Source organism: Pelmatolapia mariae, linkage group LG10_11, assembly GCF_036321145.2.
Source record: "Pelmatolapia mariae isolate MD_Pm_ZW linkage group LG10_11, Pm_UMD_F_2, whole genome shotgun sequence".
Taxonomy (NCBI): Eukaryota; Metazoa; Chordata; class Actinopteri; order Cichliformes; family Cichlidae; genus Pelmatolapia; species Pelmatolapia mariae.
Genome location: NC_086236.1, coordinates 45,781,421 through 45,806,778, shown reverse-complemented (window position 1 = coordinate 45,806,778; position 25,358 = coordinate 45,781,421). Strand labels below are relative to the sequence as shown.

Sequence of the window (25,358 nt, the reverse complement as noted above, 5' to 3'; positions counted from 1 at the left end):
CAGTAGTATAGGCCTATTTAACACCACATACAGTTTACATGAGACAATTTTATTACTTATATGACTGTTATATATTTCAACTGTCATAAACAGGATGTGACAAATGATAATAATAACAACTGTATTGGATTAAAACACTCACAGCAGATTGGATATCCAATCTTTAAGTAATGACCTGATGAACTCTGCTTCTGGGACCAAACTACTCTGCGTTTATTAAGGCTGTTGTGTTTTTAACATGTTTTAATGCTTTGTATTTTGTTCTATTTAATCTGAAAAAGCACCTAAAAAACAGTCAGTGATCACTGTTGGCCTCTCTTGGTTGAGAACCACTGGCTTAAAGCGTATTGCACAGCACTATATACTGCTTCCTTGTGGTCATCTTACAAGCAATGTAGCATGCAGAAGCTGCATGTTGCATATAATGACGCAATGAGAATCCTGCGTGGGATACCTAGAGGGGGTAGTGCCAGTCAGATGTTTGTACCTGTGGGTATTTGGACTTTGAAAGCACTTTTAATAAAGTTAATGTTCACTTTTAGAGAACGACAGAATGGTGGTTCTCTAACGATTGATTGATTGACTGATGGGTAGAGCAAAGGATTCTAACCTTTCAACTATGCCTCTGCAACTGAAACGAATGACTCTTCAAACATGTGCTGCACCAATATTTATTTGGAGTTTAAACATGTGCATGGAAAAGAAACAGAAAGTGTAATATGTTTTGTAAAATATTACAAGTGATACAACAGATAAAGGAAAACTTTATTTATGAGCTGATATATGAATGGAAGCATTCAGTAAAATTGATTGATCAGAATAGAATTTCCCTGCAGTGTGTCATGAAAAGTAGGGGGTACAAAAAAGAGTCAATAAAAAGTTGCAAAAAACTTGAACTAAATGACCCTTATTATCACACACCTACTTTACAACTGAAGGAATACTACAAGACTAAATAATTTTGTTTAGACCCAGTTACACTCAGATTCTTTGTAGGAATCGAGTTGTATACCATCAACTTCCACCTCACAAAGTGTCAGGTATTCTGTTCTCCCAGGAATAACGATGTTTATGTAGCGACCTTCCATTCCATTACATGCAAAGGTTTGTGATGCCCCAGCAGCGATAGACGAGATTACAGCACATCTGAAAACAAATGACAAGGAAACAGATTAACAAGTAACATAAGATTAATCTAAAATAAAAGTTTGTATAAATGTCAATTTCAGAAAATCAAGGTGCTGCTCGTTATTGCCTGATGAACTTAACTCTAAAAAAAGAGGTAGAAGTAGAAATCTTTTACAAACATAATTAATGATTGCCACATATATGACTGTTACATCAAAGTTTCAATCAAGTATAAGATAAATAGCTCATTTACCTGGGATTCGCATTGCCATTGTCATTAAGGGAATTTCCAATGCGGATCTCAGCTCCATTGATCCTCTCAGGGCAACAGTCTTGTCTGTTGGTGACAGTCACAGTGTTGATTTTATATGTCTTCAAAAGGTCAAGTCTCCACCATGGATTCAAGTTGCTGTTTGTACAGGCACAGGATCCCTGGTTGAAGTTGCTGGCACGATTCCCATCAATGGCATTTTCGGGTTTGGCATTCCCATACGTTGAAGACTGAGCCACTTGTCCAAGTCTGGCAACATTAGTCTCTGAAAAGTTGTAAATATTAACAATAATATGATAAGAAGAACTCCAAAAACCATTATGTATTCATTAAACGTGGAACACACAAGGAGAATTGGACAAGATTTACCTGAAAGTGTACCATCAACTTCCACCTCACAAAGTGTCAGGTATTCTGTTCTCCCAGGAATAACGATGTTTATGTAGCGACCTTCCATTCCATTACATGCAAAGGTTTGTGATGCCCCAGCAGCGATAGACGAGATTACAGCACATCTGAAAACAAATGACAAGGAAACAGATTAACAAGTAACATAAGACTAATGTAAAACAAAAATTTGTATAAATGTCCCTCTCAGATAGTTAAGATGCTGCTCGATATTGTATGGTGGACTTAACTCTAAAAAAGGAGGTAGAAGTAGAATTTTTTTATAAACATAATTAATGATTGCTACATATATGACTGTTACATCAAAGTTTCAATCAAGTACAAGATAAATAGCTCATTTACCTGGGATTCGCATTGCCATTGTCATTAAGTGAATTTCCAATGCGGATCTCAGCTCCATTGATCCTCTCAGGGCAACAGTCTTGTCTGTTGGTGACAGTCACAGTGTTGATTTTATATGTCTTCAAAAGGTCAAGTCTCCACCATGGATTCAAGTTGCTGTTTGTACAGGCACAGGATCCCTGGTTGAAGTTGCTGGCACGATTCCCATCAATGGCATTTTCGGGTTTGGCATTCCCATACGTTGAAGACTGAGCCACTTGTCCAAGTCTGGCAACATTAGTCTCTGAAAAGTTGCAAATATTAACAATAATATGATAAGAAGAACTCCAAAAACCATTATGTATTCATTTAAGCTGGAACACACGAGGAGAATTGGACAAGATTTACCTGAAAGTGTACCATCAACTTCCACCTCACAAAGTGTCAGGTATTCTGTTCTCCCAGGAATAACGATGTTTATGTAGCGACCTTCCATTCCATTACATGCAAAGGTTTGTGATGCCCCAGCAGCGATAGACGAGATTACAGCACATCTGAAAACAAATGACAAGGAAACAGATTAACAAGTAACATAAGACTAATGTAAAATAAAAATTTGTATAAATGTCCCTCTCAGACAGTTAAGATGCTGCTCGATATTGTATGGTGGACTTAACTCTAAAAAAGGAGGTAGAAGTAGAAATCTTTTACAAACATAATTAATGATTGCCACATATATGACTGTTACATCAAAGTTTCAATCAAGTATAAGATAAATAGCTCATTTACCTGGGATTCGCATTGCCATTGTCATTAAGGGAATTTCCAATGCGGATCTCAGCTCCATTGATCCTCTCAGGGCAACAGTCTTGTCTGTTGGTGACAGTCACAGTGTTGATTTTATATGTCTTCAAAAGGTCAAGTCTCCACCATGGATTCAAGTTGCTGTTTGTACAGGCACAGGATCCCTGGTTGAAGTTGCTGGCACGATTCCCATCAATGGCATTTTCGGGTTTGGCATTCTCATACGTTGAAGACTGAGCCACTTGTCCAAGTCTGGCAACATTAGTCTCTGAAAAGTTGCAAATATTAACAATAATATGATAAGAAGAACTCCAAAAACCATTATGTATTCATTTAAGCTGGAACACACAAGAAGAATTGGACAAGATTTACCTGAAAGTGTACCATCAACTTCCACCTCACAAAGTGTCAGGTATTCTGTTCTCCCAGGAATAACAATGTTTATGTAGCGACCTTCCATTCCATTACATTCAAAGGTTTGTGATGCCCCAGCAGCGATAGATGAGATTACAGCACATCTGAAAACAAATGACAAGGAAACAGATTAACAAGTAACATAAGATTAATCTAAAATAAAAGTTTGTATAAATGTCACTTTCAGAAAATCAAGGTGCTGCTCGTTATTGCCTGATGAACTTAACTCTAAAAAAAGAGGTAGAAGTAGAAATCTTTTACAAACATAATTAATGATTGCCACATATATGACTGTTACATCAAAGTTTCAATCAAGTATAAGATAAATAGCTCATTTACCTGGGATTCGCATTGCCATTGTCATTAAGTGAATTTCCAATGCGGATCTCAGCTCCATTGATCCTCTCAGGGCAACAGTCTTGTCTGTTGGTGACAGTCACAGTGTTGATTTTATATGTCTTCAAAAGGTCAAGTCTCCACCATGGATTCAAGTTGCTGTTTGTACAGGCACAGGATCCCTGGTTGAAGTTGCTGGCACGATTCCCATCAATGGCATTTTCGGGTTTGGCATTCCCATACGTTGAAGACTGAGCCACTTGTCCAAGTCTGGCAACATTAGTCTCTGAAAAGTTGTAAATATTAACAATAATATGATAAGAAGAACTCCAAAAACCATTATGTATTCATTAAACGTGGAACACACAAGGAGAATTGGACAAGATTTACCTGAAAGTGTACCATCAACTTCCACCTCACAAAGTGTCAGGTATTCTGTTCTCCCAGGAATAACGATGTTTATGTAGCGACCTTCCATTCCATTACATGCAAAGGTTTGTGATGCCCCAGCAGCGATAGACGAGATTACAGCACATCTGAAAACAAATGACAAGGAAACAGATTAACAAGTAACATAAGACTAATGTGAAATAAAAATTTGTATAAATGTCCCTCTCAGATAGTTAAGATGCTGCTCGATATTGTATGGTGGACTTAACTCTAAAAAAGGAGGTAGAAGTAGAAATCTTTTACAAACATAATTAATGATTGCCACATATATGACTGTTACATCAAACTTTCAATCAAGAATAAGATAAACACCTCATTTACCTGGGATTCGCATTGCCATTGTCATTAAGGGAATTTCCAATGCGGATCTCAGCTCCATTGATCCTCTCAGGGCAACAGTCTTGTCTGTTGGTGATAGTCACAGTGTTGATTTTATATGTCTTCAAAAGGTCAAGTCTCCACCATGGATTCAAGTTGCTGTTTGTACAGGCACAGGATCCCTGGTTGAAGTTGCTGGCACGATTCCCATCAATGGCATTTTCGGGTTTGGCATTCCCATACGTTGAAGACTGAGCCACTTGTCCAAGTCTGGCAACATTAGTCTCTGAAAAGTTGCAAATATTAACAATAATATGATAAGAAGAACTCCAAAAACCATTATGTATTCATTTAAGCTGGAACACACAAGGAGAATTGGACAAGATTTACCTGAAAGTGTACCATCAACTTCCACCTCACAAAGTGTCAGGTATTCTGTTCTCCCAGGAATAACGATGTTTATGTAGCGACCTTCCATTCCATTACATGCAAAGGTTTGTGATGCCCCAGCAGCGATAGACGAGATTACAGCACATCTGAAAACAAATGACAAGGAAACAGATTAACAAGTAACATAAGACTAATGTGAAATAAAAATTTGTATAAATGTCCCTCTCAGATAGTTAAGATGCTGCTCGATATTGTATGGTGGACTTAACTCTAAAAAAGGAGGTAGAAGTAGAAATCTTTTACAAACATAATTAATGATTGCCACATATATGACTGTTACATCAAAGTTTCAATCAAGTATAAGATAAATAGCTCATTTACCTGGGATTCGCATTGCCATTGTCATTAAGGGAATTTCCAATGCGGATCTCAGCTCCATTGATCCTCTCAGGGCAACAGTCTTGTCTGTTGGTGACAGTCACAGTGTTGATTTTATATGTCTTCAAAAGGTCAAGTCTCCACCATGGATTCAAGTTGCTGTTTGTACAGGCACAGGATCCCTGGTTGAAGTTGCTGGCACGATTCCCATCAATGGCATTTTCGGGTTTGGCATTCTCATACGTTGAAGACTGAGCCACTTGTCCAAGTCTGGCAACATTAGTCTCTGAAAAGTTGCAAATATTAACAATAATATGATAAGAAGAACTCCAAAAACCATTATGTATTCATTTAAGCTGGAACACACAAGAAGAATTGGACAAGATTTACCTGAAAGTGTACCATCAACTTCCACCTCACAAAGTGTCAGGTATTCTGTTCTCCCAGGAATAACAATGTTTATGTAGTGACCTTCCATTCCATTACATGCAAAGGTTTGTGATGCCCCAGCAGCGATAGACGAGATTACAGCACATCTGAAAACAAATGACAAGGAAACAGATTAACAAGTAACATAAGATTAATCTAAAATAAAAGTTTGTATAAATGTCACTTTCAGAAAATCAAGGTGCTGCTCGTTATTGCCTGATGAACTTAACTCTAAAAAAAGAGGTAGAAGTAGAAATCTTTTACAAACATAATTAATGATTGCCACATATATGACTGTTACATCAAAGTTTCAATCAAGTATAAGATAAATAGCTCATTTACCTGGGATTCGCATTGCCATTGTCATTAAGTGAATTTCCAATGCGGATCTCAGCTCCATTGATCCTCTCAGGGCAACAGTCTTGTCTGTTGGTGACAGTCACAGTGTTGATTTTATATGTCTTCAAAAGGTCAAGTCTCCACCATGGATTCAAGTTGCTGTTTGTACAGGCACAGGATCCCTGGTTGAAGTTGCTGGCACGATTCCCATCAATGGCATTTTCGGGTTTGGCATTCCCATACGTTGAAGACTGAGCCACTTGTCCAAGTCTGGCAACATTAGTCTCTGAAAAGTTGTAAATATTAACAATAATATGATAAGAAGAACTCCAAAAACCATTATGTATTCATTAAACGTGGAACACACAAGGAGAATTGGACAAGATTTACCTGAAAGTGTACCATCAACTTCCACCTCACAAAGTGTCAGGTATTCTGTTCTCCCAGGAATAACGATGTTTATGTAGCGACCTTCCATTCCATTACATGCAAAGTTTTGTGATGCCCCAGCAGCGATAGCCGAGATTACAGCACATCTGAAAACAAATGACAAGGAAACAGATTAACAAGTAACATAAGACTAATGTGAAATAAAAATTTGTATAAATGTCCCTCTCAGATAGTTAAGATGCTGCTCGATATTGTATGGTGGACTTAACTCTAAAAAAGGAGGTAGAAGTAGAAATCTTTTACAAACATAATTAATGATTGCCACATATATGACTGTTACATCAAACTTTCAATCAAGAATAAGATAAACACCTCATTTACCTGGGATTCGCATTGCCATTGTCATTAAGGGAATTTCCAATGCGGATCTCAGCTCCATTGATCCTCTCAGGGCAACAGTCTTGTCTGTTGGTGACAGTCACAGTGTTGATTTTATATGTCTTCAAAAGGTCAAGTCTCCACCATGGATTCAAGTTGCTGTTTGTACAGGCACAGGATCCCTGGTTGAAGTTGCTGGCACGATTCCCATCAATGGCATTTTCGGGTTTGGCATTCCCATACGTTGAAGACTGAGCCACTTGTCCAAGTCTGGCAACATTAGTCTCTGAAAAGTTGCAAATATTAACAATAATATGATAAGAAGAACTCCAAAAACCATTATGTATTCATTTAAGCTGGAACACACGAGGAGAATTGGACAAGATTTACCTGAAAGTGTACCATCAACTTCCACCTCACAAAGTGTCAGGTATTCTGTTCTCCCAGGAATAACGATGTTTATGTAGCGACCTTCCATTCCATTACATGCAAAGGTTTGTGATGCCCCAGCAGCGATAGACGAGATTACAGAACATCTGAAAACAAATGACAAGGAAACAGATTAACAAGTAACATAAGACTAATGTGAAATAAAAATTTGTATAAATGTCCCTCTCAGATAGTTAAGATGCTGCTCGATATTGTATGGTGGACTTAACTCTAAAAAAGGAGGTAGAAGTAGAAATCTTTTACAAACATAATTAATGATTGCCACATATATGACTGTTACATCAAACTTTCAATCAAGAATAAGATAAACACCTCATTTACCTGGGATTCGCATTGCCATTGTCATTAAGGGAATTTCCAATGCGGATCTCAGCTCCATTGATCCTCTCAGGGCAACAGTCTTGTCTGTTGGTGACAGTCACAGTGTTGATTTTATATGTCTTCAAAAGGTCAAGTCTCCACCATGGATTCAAGTTGCTGTTTGTACAGGCACAGGATCCCTGGTTGAAGTTGCTGGCACGATTCCCATCAATGGCATTTTCGGGTTTGGCATTCCCATACGTTGAAGACTGAGCCACTTGTCCAAGTCTGGCAACATTAGTCTCTGAAAAGTTGCAAATATTAACAATAATATGATAAGAAGAACTCCAAAAACCATTATGTATTCATTTAAGCTGGAACACACGAGGAGAATTGGACAAGATTTACCTGAAAGTGTACCATCAACTTCCACCTCACAAAGTGTCAGGTATTCTGTTCTCCCAGGAATAACGATGTTTATGTAGCGACCTTCCATTCCATTACATTCAAAGGTTTGTGATGCCCCAGCAGCGATAGACGAGATTACAGCACATCTGAAAACAAATGACAAGGAAACAGATTAACAAGTAACATAAGACTAATGTAAAATAAAAATTTGTATAAATGTCCCTCTCAGATAGTTAAGATGCTGCTCGATATTGTATGGTGGACTTAACTCTAAAAAAGGAGGTAGAAGTAGAAATCTTTTACAAACATAATTAATGATTGCCACATATATGACTGTTACATCAAAGTTTCAATCAAGTATAAGATAAATAGCTCATTTACCTGGGATTCGCATTGCCATTGTCATTAAGGGAATTTCCAATGCGGATCTCAGCTCCATTGATCCTCTCAGGGCAACAGTCTTGTCTGTTGGTGACAGTCACAGTGTTGATTTTATATGTCTTCAAAAGGTCAAGTCTCCACCATGGATTCAAGTTGCTGTTTGTACAGGCACAGGATCCCTGGTTGAAGTTGCTGGCACGATTCCCATCAATGGCATTTTCGGGTTTGGCATTCTCATACGTTGAAGACTGAGCCACTTGTCCAAGTCTGGCAACATTAGTCTCTGAAAAGTTGCAAATATTAACAATAATATGATAAGAAGAACTCCAAAAACCATTATGTATTCATTTAAGCTGGAACACACAAGAAGAATTGGACAAGATTTACCTGAAAGTGTACCATCAACTTCCACCTCACAAAGTGTCAGGTATTCTGTTCTCCCAGGAATAACAATGTTTATGTAGTGACCTTCCATTCCATTACATGCAAAGGTTTGTGATGCCCCAGCAGCGATAGACGAGATTACAGCACATCTGAAAACAAATGACAAGGAAACAGATTAACAAGTAACATAAGATTAATCTAAAATAAAAGTTTGTATAAATGTCACTTTCAGAAAATCAAGGTGCTGCTCGTTATTGCCTGATGAACTTAACTCTAAAAAAAGAGGTAGAAGTAGAAATCTTTTACAAACATAATTAATGATTGCCACATATATGACTGTTACATCAAACTTTCAATCAAGAATAAGATAAACACCTCATTTACCTGGGATTCGCATTGCCATTGTCATTAAGGGAATTTCCAATGCGGATCTCAGCTCCATTGATCCTCTCAGGGCAACAGTCTTGTCTGTTGGTGACAGTCACAGTGTTGATTTTATATGTCTTCAAAAGGTCAAGTCTCCACCATGGATTCAAGTTGCTGTTTGTACAGGCACAGGATCCCTGGTTGAAGTTGCTGGCACGATTCCCATCAATGGCATTTTCGGGTTTGGCATTCCCATACGTTGAAGACTGAGCCACTTGTCCAAGTCTGGCAACATTAGTCTCTGAAAAGTTGCAAATATTAACAATAATATGATAAGAAGAACTCCAAAAACCATTATGTATTCATTTAAGCTGGAACACACGAGGAGAATTGGACAAGATTTACCTGAAAGTGTACCATCAACTTCCACCTCACAAAGTGTCAGGTATTCTGTTCTCCCAGGAATAACGATGTTTATGTAGCGACCTTCCATTCCATTACATTCAAAGGTTTGTGATGCCCCAGCAGCGATAGACGAGATTACAGCACATCTGAAAACAAATGACAAGGAAACAGATTAACAAGTAACATAAGACTAATGTAAAATAAAAATTTGTATAAATGTCCCTCTCAGATAGTTAAGATGCTGCTCGATATTGTATGGTGGACTTAACTCTAAAAAAGGAGGTAGAAGTAGAAATCTTTTACAAACATAATTAATGATTGCCACATATATGACTGTTACATCAAAGTTTCAATCAAGTATAAGATAAATAGCTCATTTACCTGGGATTCGCATTGCCATTGTCATTAAGGGAATTTCCAATGCGGATCTCAGCTCCATTGATCCTCTCAGGGCAACAGTCTTGTCTGTTGGTGACAGTCACAGTGTTGATTTTATATGTCTTCAAAAGGTCAAGTCTCCACCATGGATTCAAGTTGCTGTTTGTACAGGCACAGGATCCCTGGTTGAAGTTGCTGGCACGATTCCCATCAATGGCATTTTCGGGTTTGGCATTCTCATACGTTGAAGACTGAGCCACTTGTCCAAGTCTGGCAACATTAGTCTCTGAAAAGTTGCAAATATTAACAATAATATGATAAGAAGAACTCCAAAAACCATTATGTATTCATTTAAGCTGGAACACACAAGAAGAATTGGACAAGATTTACCTGAAAGTGTACCATCAACTTCCACCTCACAAAGTGTCAGGTATTCTGTTCTCCCAGGAATAACAATGTTTATGTAGTGACCTTCCATTCCATTACATGCAAAGGTTTGTGATGCCCCAGCAGCGATAGACGAGATTACAGCACATCTGAAAACAAATGACAAGGAAACAGATTAACAAGTAACATAAGATTAATCTAAAATAAAAGTTTGTATAAATGTCACTTTCAGAAAATCAAGGTGCTGCTCGTTATTGCCTGATGAACTTAACTCTAAAAAAAGAGGTAGAAGTAGAAATCTTTTACAAACATAATTAATGATTGCCACATATATGACTGTTACATCAAAGTTTCAATCAAGTATAAGATAAATAGCTCATTTACCTGGGATTCGCATTGCCATTGTCATTAAGTGAATTTCCAATGCGGATCTCAGCTCCATTGATCCTCTCAGGGCAACAGTCTTGTCTGTTGGTGACAGTCACAGTGTTGATTTTATATGTCTTCAAAAGGTCAAGTCTCCACCATGGATTCAAGTTGCTGTTTGTACAGGCACAGGATCCCTGGTTGAAGTTGCTGGCACGATTCCCATCAATGGCATTTTCGGGTTTGGCATTCCCATACGTTGAAGACTGAGCCACTTGTCCAAGTCTGGCAACATTAGTCTCTGAAAAGTTGTAAATATTAACAATAATATGATAAGAAGAACTCCAAAAACCATTATGTATTCATTAAACGTGGAACACACAAGGAGAATTGGACAAGATTTACCTGAAAGTGTACCATCAACTTCCACCTCACAAAGTGTCAGGTATTCTGTTCTCCCAGGAATAACGATGTTTATGTAGCGACCTTCCATTCCATTACATGCAAAGGTTTGTGATGCCCCAGCAGCGATAGCCGAGATTACAGCACATCTGAAAACAAATGACAAGGAAACAGATTAACAAGTAACATAAGACTAATGTGAAATAAAAATTTGTATAAATGTCCCTCTCAGATAGTTAAGATGCTGCTCGATATTGTATGGTGGACTTAACTCTAAAAAAGGAGGTAGAAGTAGAAATCTTTTACAAACATAATTAATGATTGCCACATATATGACTGTTACATCAAACTTTCAATCAAGAATAAGATAAACACCTCATTTACCTGGGATTCGCATTGCCATTGTCATTAAGGGAATTTCCAATGCGGATCTCAGCTCCATTGATCCTCTCAGGGCAACAGTCTTGTCTGTTGGTGACAGTCACAGTGTTGATTTTATATGTCTTCAAAAGGTCAAGTCTCCACCATGGATTCAAGTTGCTGTTTGTACAGGCACAGGATCCCTGGTTGAAGTTGCTGGCACGATTCCCATCAATGGCATTTTCGGGTTTGGCATTCCCATACGTTGAAGACTGAGCCACTTGTCCAAGTCTGGCAACATTAGTCTCTGAAAAGTTGCAAATATTAACAATAATATGATAAGAAGAACTCCAAAAACCATTATGTATTCATTTAAGCTGGAACACACGAGGAGAATTGGACAAGATTTACCTGAAAGTGTACCATCAACTTCCACCTCACAAAGTGTCAGGTATTCTGTTCTCCCAGGAATAACGATGTTTATGTAGCGACCTTCCATTCCATTACATTCAAAGGTTTGTGATGCCCCAGCAGCGATAGATGAGATTACAGCACATCTGAAAACAAATGACAAGGAAACAGATTAACAAGTAACATAAGACTAATGTAAAATAAAAATTTGTATAAATGTCCCTCTCAGATAGTTAAGATGCTGCTCGATATTGTATGGTGGACTTAACTCTAAAAAAGGAGGTAGAAGTAGAAATCTTTTACAAACATAATTAATGATTGCCACATATATGACTGTTACATCAAAGTTTCAATCAAGTATAAGATAAATAGCTCATTTACCTGGGATTCGCATTGCCATTGTCATTAAGGGAATTTCCAATGCGGATCTCAGCTCCATTGATCCTCTCAGGGCAACAGTCTTGTCTGTTGGTGACAGTCACAGTGTTGATTTTATATGTCTTCAAAAGGTCAAGTCTCCACCATGGATTCAAGTTGCTGTTTGTACAGGCACAGGATCCCTGGTTGAAGTTGCTGGCACGATTCCCATCAATGGCATTTTCGGGTTTGGCATTCTCATACGTTGAAGACTGAGCCACTTGTCCAAGTCTGGCAACATTAGTCTCTGAAAAGTTGCAAATATTAACAATAATATGATAAGAAGAACTCCAAAAACCATTATGTATTCATTTAAGCTGGAACACACAAGAAGAATTGGACAAGATTTACCTGAAAGTGTACCATCAACTTCCACCTCACAAAGTGTCAGGTATTCTGTTCTCCCAGGAATAACAATGTTTATGTAGTGACCTTCCATTCCATTACATGCAAAGGTTTGTGATGCCCCAGCAGCGATAGACGAGATTACAGCACATCTGAAAACAAATGACAAGGAAACAGATTAACAAGTAACATAAGACTAATGTGAAATAAAAATTTGTATAAATGTCCCTCTCAGATAGTTAAGATGCTGCTCGATATTGTATGGTGGACTTAACTCTAAAAAAGGAGGTAGAAGTAGAAATCTTTTACAAACATAATTAATGATTGCCACATATATGACTGTTACATCAAACTTTCAATCAAGAATAAGATAAACAGCTCATTTACCTGGGATTCGCATTGCCATTGTCATTAAGGGAATTTCCAATGCGGATCTCAGCTCCATTGATCCTCTCAGGGCAACAGTCTTGTCTGTTGGTGACAGTCACAGTGTTGATTTTATATGTCTTCAAAAGGTCAAGTCTCCACCATGGATTCAAGTTGCTGTTTGTACAGGCACAGGATCCCTGGTTGAAGTTGCTGGCACGATTCCCATCAATGGCATTTTCGGGTTTGGCATTCCCATACGTTGAAGACTGAGCCACTTGTCCAAGTCTGGCAACATTAGTCTCTGAAAAGTTGCAAATATTAACAATAATATGATAAGAAGAACTCCAAAAACCATTATGTATTCATTTAAGCTGGAACACACGAGGAGAATTGGACAAGATTTACCTGAAAGTGTACCATCAACTTCCACCTCACAAAGTGTCAGGTATTCTGTTCTCCCAGGAATAACGATGTTTATGTAGCGACCTTCCATTCCATTACATTCAAAGGTTTGTGATGCCCCAGCAGCGATAGACGAGATTACAGCACATCTGAAAACAAATGACAAGGAAACAGATTAACAAGTAACATAAGACTAATGTAAAATAAAAATTTGTATAAATGTCCCTCTCAGATAGTTAAGATGCTGCTCGATATTGTATGGTGGACTTAACTCTAAAAAAGGAGGTAGAAGTAGAAATCTTTTACAAACATAATTAATGATTGCCACATATATGACTGTTACATCAAAGTTTCAATCAAGTATAAGATAAATAGCTCATTTACCTGGGATTCGCATTGCCATTGTCATTAAGGGAATTTCCAATGCGGATCTCAGCTCCATTGATCCTCTCAGGGCAACAGTCTTGTCTGTTGGTGACAGTCACAGTGTTGATTTTATATGTCTTCAAAAGGTCAAGTCTCCACCATGGATTCAAGTTGCTGTTTGTACAGGCACAGGATCCCTGGTTGAAGTTGCTGGCACGATTCCCATCAATGGCATTTTCGGGTTTGGCATTCTCATACGTTGAAGACTGAGCCACTTGTCCAAGTCTGGCAACATTAGTCTCTGAAAAGTTGCAAATATTAACAATAATATGATAAGAAGAACTCCAAAAACCATTATGTATTCATTTAAGCTGGAACACACAAGAAGAATTGGACAAGATTTACCTGAAAGTGTACCATCAACTTCCACCTCACAAAGTGTCAGGTATTCTGTTCTCCCAGGAATAACAATGTTTATGTAGTGACCTTCCATTCCATTACATGCAAAGGTTTGTGATGCCCCAGCAGCGATAGACGAGATTACAGCACATCTGAAAACAAATGACAAGGAAACAGATTAACAAGTAACATAAGATTAATCTAAAATAAAAGTTTGTATAAATGTCACTTTCAGAAAATCAAGGTGCTGCTCGTTATTGCCTGATGAACTTAACTCTAAAAAAAGAGGTAGAAGTAGAAATCTTTTACAAACATAATTAATGATTGCCACATATATGACTGTTACATCAAAGTTTCAATCAAGTATAAGATAAATAGCTCATTTACCTGGGATTCGCATTGCCATTGTCATTAAGTGAATTTCCAATGCGGATCTCAGCTCCATTGATCCTCTCAGGGCAACAGTCTTGTCTGTTGGTGACAGTCACAGTGTTGATTTTATATGTCTTCAAAAGGTCAAGTCTCCACCATGGATTCAAGTTGCTGTTTGTACAGGCACAGGATCCCTGGTTGAAGTTGCTGGCACGATTCCCATCAATGGCATTTTCGGGTTTGGCATTCCCATACGTTGAAGACTGAGCCACTTGTCCAAGTCTGGCAACATTAGTCTCTGAAAAGTTGTAAATATTAACAATAATATGATAAGAAGAACTCCAAAAACCATTATGTATTCATTAAACGTGGAACACACAAGGAGAATTGGACAAGATTTACCTGAAAGTGTACCATCAACTTCCACCTCACAAAGTGTCAGGTATTCTGTTCTCCCAGGAATAACGATGTTTATGTAGCGACCTTCCATTCCATTACATGCAAAGGTTTGTGATGCCCCAGCAGCGATAGCCGAGATTACAGCACATCTGAAAACAAATGACAAGGAAACAGATTAACAAGTAACATAAGACTAATGTGAAATAAAAATTTGTATAAATGTCCCTCTCAGATAGTTAAGATGCTGCTCGATATTGTATGGTGGACTTAACTCTAAAAAAGGAGGTAGAAGTAGAAATCTTTTACAAACATAATTAATGATTGCCACATATATGACTGTTACATCAAACTTTCAATCAAGAATAAGATAAACACCTCATTTACCTGGGATTCGCATTGCCATTGTCATTAAGGGAATTTCCAATGCGGATCTCAGCTCCATTGATCCTCTCAGGGCAACAGTCTTGTCTGTTGGTGACAGTCACAGTGTTGATTTTATATGTCTTCAAAAGGTCAAGTCTCCACCATGGATTCAAGTTGCTGTTTGTACAGGCACAGGATCCCTGGTTGAAGTTGCTGGCACGATTCCCATCAATGGCATTTTCGGGTTTGGCATTCCCATACGTTGAAGACTGAGCCACTTGTCCAAGTCTGGCAACATTAGTCTCTGAAAAGTTGCAAATATTAACAATAATATGATAAGAAGAACTCCAAAAACCATTATGTATTCATTTAAGCTGGAACACACGAGGAGAATTGGACAAGATTTACCTGAAAGTGTACCATCAACTTCCACCTCACAAAGTGTCAGGTATTCTGTTCTCCCAGGAATAACGATGTTTATGTAGCGACCTTCCATTCCATTACATGCAAAGGTTTGTGATGCCCCAGCAGCGATAGACGAGATTACAGAACATCTGAAAACAAATGACAAGGAAACAGATTAACAAGTAACATAAGACTAATGTGAAATAAAAATTTGTATAAATGTCCCTCTCAGATAGTTAAGATGCTGCTCGATATTGTATGGTGGACTTAACTCTAAAAAAGGAGGTAGAAGTAGAAATCTTTTACAAACATAATTAATGATTGCCACATATATGACTGTTACATCAAACTTTCAATCAAGAATAAGATAAACACCTCATTTACCTGGGATTCGCATTGCCATTGTCATTAAGGGAATTTCCAATGCGGATCTCAGCTCCATTGATCCTCTCAGGGCAACAGTCTTGTCTGTTGGTGACAGTCACAGTGTTGATTTTATATGTCTTCAAAAGGTCAAGTCTCCACCATGGATTCAAGTTGCTGTTTGTACAGGCACAGGATCCCTGGTTGAAGTTGCTGGCACGATTCCCATCAATGGCATTTTCGGGTTTGGCATTCCCATACGTTGAAGACTGAGCCACTTGTCCAAGTCTGGCAACATTAGTCTCTGAAAAGTTGTAAATATTAACAATAATATGATAAGAAGAACTCCAAAAACCATTATGTATTCATTTAAGCTGGAACACACGAGGAGAATTGGACAAGATTTACCTGAAAGTGTACCATCAACTTCCACCTCACAAAGTGTCAGGTATTCTGTTCTCCCAGGAATAACGATGTTTATGTAGCGACCTTCCATTCCATTACATTCAAAGGTTTGTGATGCCCCAGCAGCGATAGATGAGATTACAGCACATCTGAAAACAAATGACAAGGAAACAGATTAACAAGTAACATAAGACTAATGTAAAATAAAAATTTGTATAAATGTCCCTCTCAGATAGTTAAGATGCTGCTCGATATTGTATGGTGGACTTAACTCTAAAAAAGGAGGTAGAAGTAGAAATCTTTTACAAACATAATTAATGATTGCCACATATATGACTGTTACATCAAAGTTTCAATCAAGTATAAGATAAATAGCTCATTTACCTGGGATTCGCATTGCCATTGTCATTAAGGGAATTTCCAATGCGGATCTCAGCTCCATTGATCCTCTCAGGGCAACAGTCTTGTCTGTTGGTGACAGTCACAGTGTTGATTTTATATGTCTTCAAAAGGTCAAGTCTCCACCATGGATTCAAGTTGCTGTTTGTACAGGCACAGGATCCCTGGTTGAAGTTGCTGGCACGATTCCCATCAATGGCATTTTCGGGTTTGGCATTCTCATACGTTGAAGACTGAGCCACTTGTCCAAGTCTGGCAACATTAGTCTCTGAAAAGTTGCAAATATTAACAATAATATGATAAGAAGAACTCCAAAAACCATTATGTATTCATTTAAGCTGGAACACACAAGAAGAATTGGACAAGATTTACCTGAAAGTGTACCATCAACTTCCACCTCACAAAGTGTCAGGTATTCTGTTCTCCCAGGAATAACAATGTTTATGTAGTGACCTTCCATTCCATTACATGCAAAGGTTTGTGATGCCCCAGCAGCGATAGACGAGATTACAGCACATCTGAAAACAAATGACAAGGAAACAGATTAACAAGTAACATAAGATTAATCTAAAATAAAAGTTTGTATAAATGTCACTTTCAGAAAATCAAGGTGCTGCTCGTTATTGCCTGATGAACTTAACTCTAAAAAAAGAGGTAGAAGTAGAAATCTTTTACAAACATAATTAATGATTGCCACATATATGACTGTTACATCAAAGTTTCAATCAAGTATAAGATAAATAGCTCATTTACCTGGGATTCGCATTGCCATTGTCATTAAGTGAATTTCCAATGCGGATCTCAGCTCCATTGATCCTCTCAGGGCAACAGTCTTGTCTGTTGGTGACAGTCACAGTGTTGATTTTATATGTCTTCAAAAGGTCAAGTCTCCACCATGGATTCAAGTTGCTGTTTGTACAGGCACAGGATCCCTGGTTGAAGTTGCTGGCACGATTCCCATCAATGGCATTTTCGGGTTTGGCATTCCCATACGTTGAAGACTGAGCCACTTGTCCAAGTCTGGCAACATTAGTCTCTGAAAAGTTGTAAATATTAACAATAATATGATAAGAAGAACTCCAAAAACCATTATGTATTCATTAAACGTGGAACACACAAGGAGAATTGGACAAGATTTACCTGAAAGTGTACCATCAACTTCCACCTCACAAAGTGTCAGGTATTCTGTTCTCCCAGGAATAACGATGTTTATGTAGCGACCTTCCATTCCATTACATGCAAAGGTTTGTGATGCCCCAGCAGCGATAGCCGAGATTACAGCACATCTGAAAACAAATGACAAGGAAACAGATTAACAAGTAACATAAGACTAATGTAAAATAAAAATTTGTATAAATGTCCCTCTCAGATAGTTAAGATGCTGCTCGATATTGTATGGTGGACTTAACTCTAAAAAAGGAGGTAGAAGTAGAAATCTTTTACAAACATAATTAATGATTGCCACATATATGACTGTTACATCAAACTTTCAATCAAGAATAAGATAAACAGCTCATTTACCTGGGATTCGCATTGCCATTGTCATTAAGGGAATTTCCAATGCGGATCTCAGCTCCATTGATCCTCTCAGGGCAACAGTCTTGTCTGTTGGTGACAGTCACAGTGTTGATTTTATATGTCTTCAAAAGGTCAAGTCTCCACCATGGATTCAAGTTGCTGTTTGTACAGGCACAGGATCCCTGGTTGAAGTTGCTGGCACGATTCCCATCAATGGCATTTTCGGGTTTGGCATTCCCATACGTTGAAGACTGAGCCACTTGTCCAAGTCTGGCAACATTAGTCTCTGAAAAGTTGCAAATATTAACAATAATATGATAAGAAGAACTCCAAAAACCATTATGTATTCATTTAAGCTGGAACACACGAGGAGAATTGGACAAGATTTACCTGAAAGTGTACCATCAACTTCCACCTCACAAAGTGTCAGGTATTCTGTTCTCCCAGGAATAACGATGTTTATGTAGCGACCTTCCATTCCATTACATTCAAAGGTTTGTGATGCCCCAGCAGCGATAGACGAGATTACAGCACATCTGAAAACAAATGACAAGGAAACAGATTAACAAGTAACATAAGACTAATGTAAAATAAAAATTTGTATAAATGTCCCTCTCAGATAGTTAAGATGCTGCTCGATATTGTATGGTGGACTTAACTCTAAAAAAGGAGGTAGAAGTAGAAATCTTTTACAAACATAATTAATGATTGCCACATATATGACTGTTACATCAAAGTTTCAATCAAGTATAAGATAAATAGCTCATTTACCTGGGATTCGCATTGCCATTGTCATTAAGGGAATTTCCAATGCGGATCTCAGCTCCATTGATCCTCTCAGGGCAACAGTCTTGTCTGTTGGTGACAGTCACAGTGTTGATTTTATATGTCTTCAAAAGGTCAAGTCTCCACCATGGATTCAAGTTGCTGTTTGTACAGGCACAGGATCCCTGGTTGAAGTTGCTGGCACGATTCCCATCAATGGCATTTTCGGGTTTGGCATTCTCATACGTTGAAGACTGAGCCACTTGTCCAAGTCTGGCAACATTAGTCTCTGAAAAGTTGCAAATATTAACAATAATATGATAAGAAGAACTCCAAAAACCATTATGTATTCATTTAAGCTGGAACACACAAGAAGAATTGGACAAGATTTACCTGAAAGTGTACCATCAACTTCCACCTCACAAAGTGTCAGGTATTCTGTTCTCCCAGGAATAACGATGTTTATGTAGCGACCTTCCATTCCATTACATTCAAAGGTTTGTGATGCCCCAGCAGCGATAGATGAGATTACAGCACATCTGAAAACAAATGACAAGGAAACAGATTAACAAGTAACATAAGATTAATCTAAAATAAAAGTTTGTATAAATGTCACTTTCAGAAAATCAAGGTGCTGCTCGTTATTGCCTGATGAACTTAACTCTAAAAAAAGAGGTAGAAGTAGAAATCTTTTACAAACATAATTAATGATTGCCACATATATGACTGTTACATCAAACTTTCAATCAAGAATAAGATAAACAGCTCATTTACCTGGGATTCGCATTGCCATTGTCATTAAGGGAATTTCCAATGCGGATCTCAGCTCCATTGATCCTCTCAGGGCAACAGTCTTGTCTGTTGGTGACAGTCACAGTGTTGATTTTATATGTCTTCAAAAGGTCAAGTCTCCACCATGGATTCAAGTTGCTGTTTGTACAGGCACAGGATCCCTGGTTGAAGTTGCTGGCACGATTCCCATCAATGGCATTTTCGGGTTTGGCATTCCCATACGTTGAAGACTGAGCCACTTGTCCAAGTCTGGCAACATTAGTCTCTGAAAAGTTGCAAATATTAACAATAATATGATAAGAAGAACTCCAAAAACCATTATGTATTCATTTAAGCTGGAACACACGAGGAGAATTGGACAAGATTTACCTGAAAGTGTACCATCAACTTCCACCTCACAAAGTGTCAGGTATTCTGTTCTCCCAGGAATAACGATGTTTATGTAGCGACCTTCCATTCCATTACATTCAAAGGTTTGTGATGCCCCAGCAGCGATAGACGAGATTACAGCACATCTGAAAACAAATGACAAGGAAACAGATTAACAAGTAACATAAGACTAATGTAAAATAAAAATTTGTATAAATGTCCCTCTCAGATAGTTAAGATGCTGCTCGATATTGTATGGTGGACTTAACTCTAAAAAAGGAGGTAGAAGTAGAAATCTTTTACAAACATAATTAATGATTGCCACATATATGACTGTTACATCAAAGTTTCAATCAAGTATAAGATAAATAGCTCATTTACCTGGGATTCGCATTGCCATTGTCATTAAGGGAATTTCCAATGCGGATCTCAGCTCCATTGATCCTCTCAGGGCAACAGTCTTGTCTGTTGGTGACAGTCACAGTGTTGATTTTATATGTCTTCAAAAGGTCAAGTCTCCACCATGGATTCAAGTTGCTGTTTGTACAGGCACAGGATCCCTGGTTGAAGTTGCTGGCACGATTCCCATCAATGGCATTTTCGGGTTTGGCATTCTCATACGTTGAAGACTGAGCCACTTGTCCAAGTCTGGCAACATTAGTCTCTGAAAAGTTGCAAATATTAACAATAATATGATAAGAAGAACTCCAAAAACCATTATGTATTCATTTAAGCTGGAACACACAAGAAGAATTGGACAAGATTTACCTGAAAGTGTACCATCAACTTCCACCTCACAAAGTGTCAGGTATTCTGTTCTCCCAGGAATAACAATGTTTATGTAGCGACCTTCCATTCCATTACATGCAAAGGTTTGTGATGCCCCAGCAGCGATAGACGAGATTACAGCACATCTGAAAACAAATGACAAGGAAACAGATTAACAAGTAACATAAGATTAATCTAAAATAAAAGTTTGTATAAATGTCACTTTCAGAAAATCAAGGTGCTGCTCGTTATTGCCTGACGAACTTAAATCTAAAAAAAGAGGTAGAAGTAGAAATCTTTTACAAACATAATTAATGATTGCCACATATATGACTGTTACATCAAAGTTTCAATCAAGTATAAGATAAATAGCTCATTTACCTGGGATTCGCATTGCCATTGTCATTAAGTGAATTTCCAATGCGGATCTCAGCTCCATTGATCCTCTCAGGGCAACAGTCTTGTCTGTTGGTGACAGTCACAGTGTTGATTTTATATGTCTTCAAAAGGTCAAGTCTCCACCATGGATTCAAGTTGCTGTTTGTACAGGCACAGGATCCCTGGTTGAAGTTGCTGGCACGATTCCCATCAATGGCATTTTCGGGTTTGGCATTCCCATACGTTGAAGACTGAGCCACTTGTCCAAGTCTGGCAACATTAGTCTCTGAAAAGTTGCAAATATTAACAATAATATGATAAGAAGAACTCCAAAAACCATTATGTATTCATTTAAGCTGGAACACACAAGAAGAATTGGACAAGATTTACCTGAAAGTGTACCATCAACTTCCACCTCACAAAGTGTCAGGTATTCTGTTCTCCCAGGAATAACGATGTTTATGTAGCGACCTTCCATTCCATTACATTCAAAGGTTTGTGATGCCCCAGCAGCGATAGATGAGATTACAGCACATCTGAAAACAAATGACAAGGAAACAGATTAACAAGTAACATAAGATTAATCTAAAATAAAAGTTTGTATAAATGTCACTTTCAGAAAATCAAGATGCTGCTCGTTATTGCCTGATGAACTTAACTCTAAAAAAAGAGGTAGAAGTAGATATCTTTTACAAACATAATTAATGATTGCCACATATATGACTGTTACATCAAAGTTTCAATCAAGTATAAGATAAATAGCTCATTTACCTGGGATTCGCATTGCCATTGTCATTAAGGGAATTTCCAATGCGGATCTCAGCTCCATTGATCCTCTCAGGGCAACAGTCTTGTCTGTTGGTGACAGTCACAGTGTTGATTTTATATGTCTTCAAAAGGTCAAGTCTCCACCATGGATTCAAGTTGCTGTTTGTACAGGCACAGGATCCCTGGTTGAAGTTGCTGGCACGATTCCCATCAATGGCATTTTCGGGTTTGGCATTCCCATACGTTGAAGACTGAGCCACTTGTCCAAGTCTGGCAACATTAGTCTCTGAAAAGTTGTAAATATTAACAATAATATGATAAGAAGAACTCCAAAAACCATTATGTATTCATTAAACGTGGAACACACAAGGAGAATTGGACAAGATTTACCTGAAAGTGTACCATCAACTTCCACCTCACAAAGTGTCAGGTATTCTGTTCTCCCAGGAATAACGATGTTTATGTAGCGACCTTCCATTCCATTACATGCAAAGGTTTGTGATGCCCCAGCAGCGATAGACGAGATTACAGCACATCTGAAAACAAATGACAAGGAAACAGATTAACAAGTAACATAAGACTAATGTGAAATAAAAATTTGTATAAATGTCCCTCTCAGATAGTTAAGATGCTGCTCGATATTGTATGGTGGACTTAACTCTAAAAAAGGAGGTAGAAGTAGAAATCTTTTACAAACATAATTAATGATTGCCACATATATGACTGTTACATCAAAGTTTCAATCAAGTATAAGATAAATAGCTCATTTACCTGGGATTCGCATTGCCATTGTCATTAAGGGAATTTCCAATGCGGATCTCAGCTCCATTGATCCTCTCAGGGCAACAGTCTTGTCTGTTGGTGACAGTCACAGTGTTGATTTTATATGTCTTCAAAAGGTCAAGTCTCCACCATGGATTCAAGTTGCTGTTTGTACAGGCACAGGATCCCTGGTTGAAGTTGCTGGCACGATTCCCATCAATGGCATTTTCGGGTTTGGCATTCCCATACGTTGAAGACTGAGCCACTTGTCCAAGTCTGGCAACATTAGTCTCTGAAAAGTTGCAAATATTAACAATAATATGATAAGAAGAACTCCAAAAACCATTATGTATTCATTTAAGCTGGAACACACAAGAAGAATTGGACAAGATTTACCTGAAAGTGTACCATCAACTTCCACCTCACAAAGTGTCAGGTATTCTGTTCTCCCAGGAATAACGATGTTTATGTAGCGACCTTCCATTCCATTACATTCAAAGGTTTGTGATGCCCCAGCAGCGATAGATGAGATTACAGCACATCTGAAAACAAATGACAAGGAAACAGATTAACAAGTAACATAAGACTAATGTGAAATAAAAATTTGTATAAATGTCCCTCTCAGATAGTTAAGATGCTGCTCGATATTGTATGGTGGACTTAACTCTAAAAAAGGAGGTAGAAGTAGAATTTTTTATAAACATAATTAATGATTGCTACATATATGACTGTTACATCAAAGTTTCAATCAAGTATAAGATAAATAGCTCATTTACCTGGGATTCGCATTGCCATTGTCATTAAGTGAATTTCCAATGCGGATCTCAGCTCCATTGATCCTCTCAGGGCAACAGTCTTGTCTGTTGGTGACAGTCACAGTGTTGATTTTATATGTCTTCAAAAGGTCAAGTCTCCACCATGGATTCAAGTTGCTGTTTGTACAGGCACAGGATCCCTGGTTGAAGTTGCTGGCACGATTCCCATCAATGGCATTTTCGGGTTTGGCATTCCCATACGTTGAAGACTGAGCCACTTGTCCAAGTCTGGCAACATTAGTCTCTGAAAAGTTGCAAATATTAACAATAATATGATAAGAAGAACTCCAAAAACCATTATGTATTCATTTAAGCTGGAACACACAAGAAGAATTGGACAAGATTTACCTGAAAGTGTACCATCAACTTCCACCTCACAAAGTGTCAGGTATTCTGTTCTCCCAGGAATAACGATGTTTATGTAGCGACCTTCCATTCCATTACATTCAAAGGTTTGTGATGCCCCAGCAGCGATAGATGAGATTACAGCACATCTGAAAACAAATGACAAGGAAACAGATTAACAAGTAACATAAGATTAATCTAAAATAAAAGTTTGTATAAATGTCAATTTCAGAAAATCAAGGTGCTGCTCGTTATTGCCTGATGAACTTAACTCTAAAAAAAGAGGTAGAAGTAGATATCTTTTACAAACATAATTAATGATTGCCACATATATGACTGTTACATCAAAGTTTCAATCAAGTATAAGATAAATAGCTCATTTACCTGGGATTCGCATTGCCATTGTCATTAAGTGAATTTCCAATGCGGATCTCAGCTCCATTGATCCTCTCAGGGCAACAGTCTTGTCTGTTGGTGACAGTCACAGTGTTGATTTTATATGTCTTCAAAAGGTCAAGTCTCCACCATGGATTCAAGTTGCTGTTTGTACAGGCACAGGATCCCTGGTTGAAGTTGCTGGCACGATTCCCATCAATGGCATTTTCGGGTTTGGCATTCCCATACATTGAAGACTGAGCCACTTGTCCAATTCTGGCAACATTTTCACCTTGATATTTAAAAGATAGAAAGATGCACAGAATTACCAAATGTAATTAACAGTGGTGTAAGTAATTTCACCAAAATATCTACAGTCAGCTTCTTTAATTGAATGTTTCCTATAATCTTTTTGAAAACACTTTTTCAGTGATCTAATTAAAATATATAATTAAATATTAATTCTACAAACCAGTTATTTACTTTTAAAATCTTTTCGTGAGTTAAATTAACCAAATCCTAAAATTGTAATGAATTCACGTTTACTTATTATATTTCCTAAATACATTTTTTAATCTCACCCAAATTTCCAGTCAGCTTTCCCAGAATAGATAACAAGACAAATATTGCAGCCGTAGTCAACATCCTATAGACAAAAGAAAACATTATTTCATGTAAAGTTTATCATATTTAATCTGGATTTGAGTGTTTGACAGATGTACAATTTTTGTTAATGGTTTGCGATTTGGGCCAAATTCCAATGATTCCTTCTAGAGTAATTTTTTAAATACAATTGTCAATTTTTAAATTATAGCAGTAATTAAGCCTTGATAAGGTAGAATATTTCCAAAAATATATTAGTTTGACAACTGAAGGTTATTAATGGTATTACTGTCACATTTAAGTTAAGTACTTTTTTTGTTTTTTTCCTTTGGTTTTTTCTTTTT

The 25,358-nt window shown here is 37.7% G+C and overlaps 1 protein-coding gene across 1 annotated transcript; it reads right to left on the bottom strand.

Moving 5' to 3' along the window:
• Window positions 1-965: 965 nt before the first annotated feature.
• On the bottom strand, window positions 966-24,662 carry LOC134635416 (uncharacterized). The gene is given in 62 exon segments (XM_063484796.1): window positions 966-1,146; window positions 1,382-1,664; window positions 1,769-1,914; window positions 2,150-2,473; window positions 2,512-2,682; window positions 2,918-3,241; window positions 3,280-3,450; window positions 3,686-3,968; window positions 4,073-4,218; window positions 4,454-4,736; window positions 4,841-4,986; window positions 5,222-5,545; window positions 5,584-5,754; window positions 5,990-6,313; window positions 6,352-6,522; window positions 6,758-7,040; window positions 7,145-7,290; window positions 7,526-7,808; window positions 7,913-8,058; window positions 8,294-8,617; window positions 8,656-8,826; window positions 9,062-9,385; window positions 9,424-9,594; window positions 9,830-10,112; window positions 10,217-10,362; window positions 10,598-10,880; window positions 10,985-11,130; window positions 11,366-11,689; window positions 11,728-11,898; window positions 12,134-12,457; window positions 12,496-12,666; window positions 12,902-13,184; window positions 13,289-13,434; window positions 13,670-13,952; window positions 14,057-14,202; window positions 14,438-14,761; window positions 14,800-14,970; window positions 15,206-15,529; window positions 15,568-15,738; window positions 15,974-16,256; window positions 16,361-16,506; window positions 16,742-17,024; window positions 17,129-17,274; window positions 17,510-17,833; window positions 17,872-18,042; window positions 18,278-18,601; window positions 18,640-18,810; window positions 19,046-19,328; window positions 19,424-19,578; window positions 19,814-20,096; window positions 20,201-20,346; window positions 20,582-20,864; window positions 20,969-21,114; window positions 21,350-21,632; window positions 21,737-21,882; window positions 22,118-22,400; window positions 22,496-22,650; window positions 22,886-23,168; window positions 23,273-23,418; window positions 23,653-23,976; window positions 24,015-24,185; window positions 24,421-24,662. Coding segments are annotated over 62 exon segments (14,169 nt in total).
• Window positions 24,663-25,358: the final 696 nt, after the last annotated feature.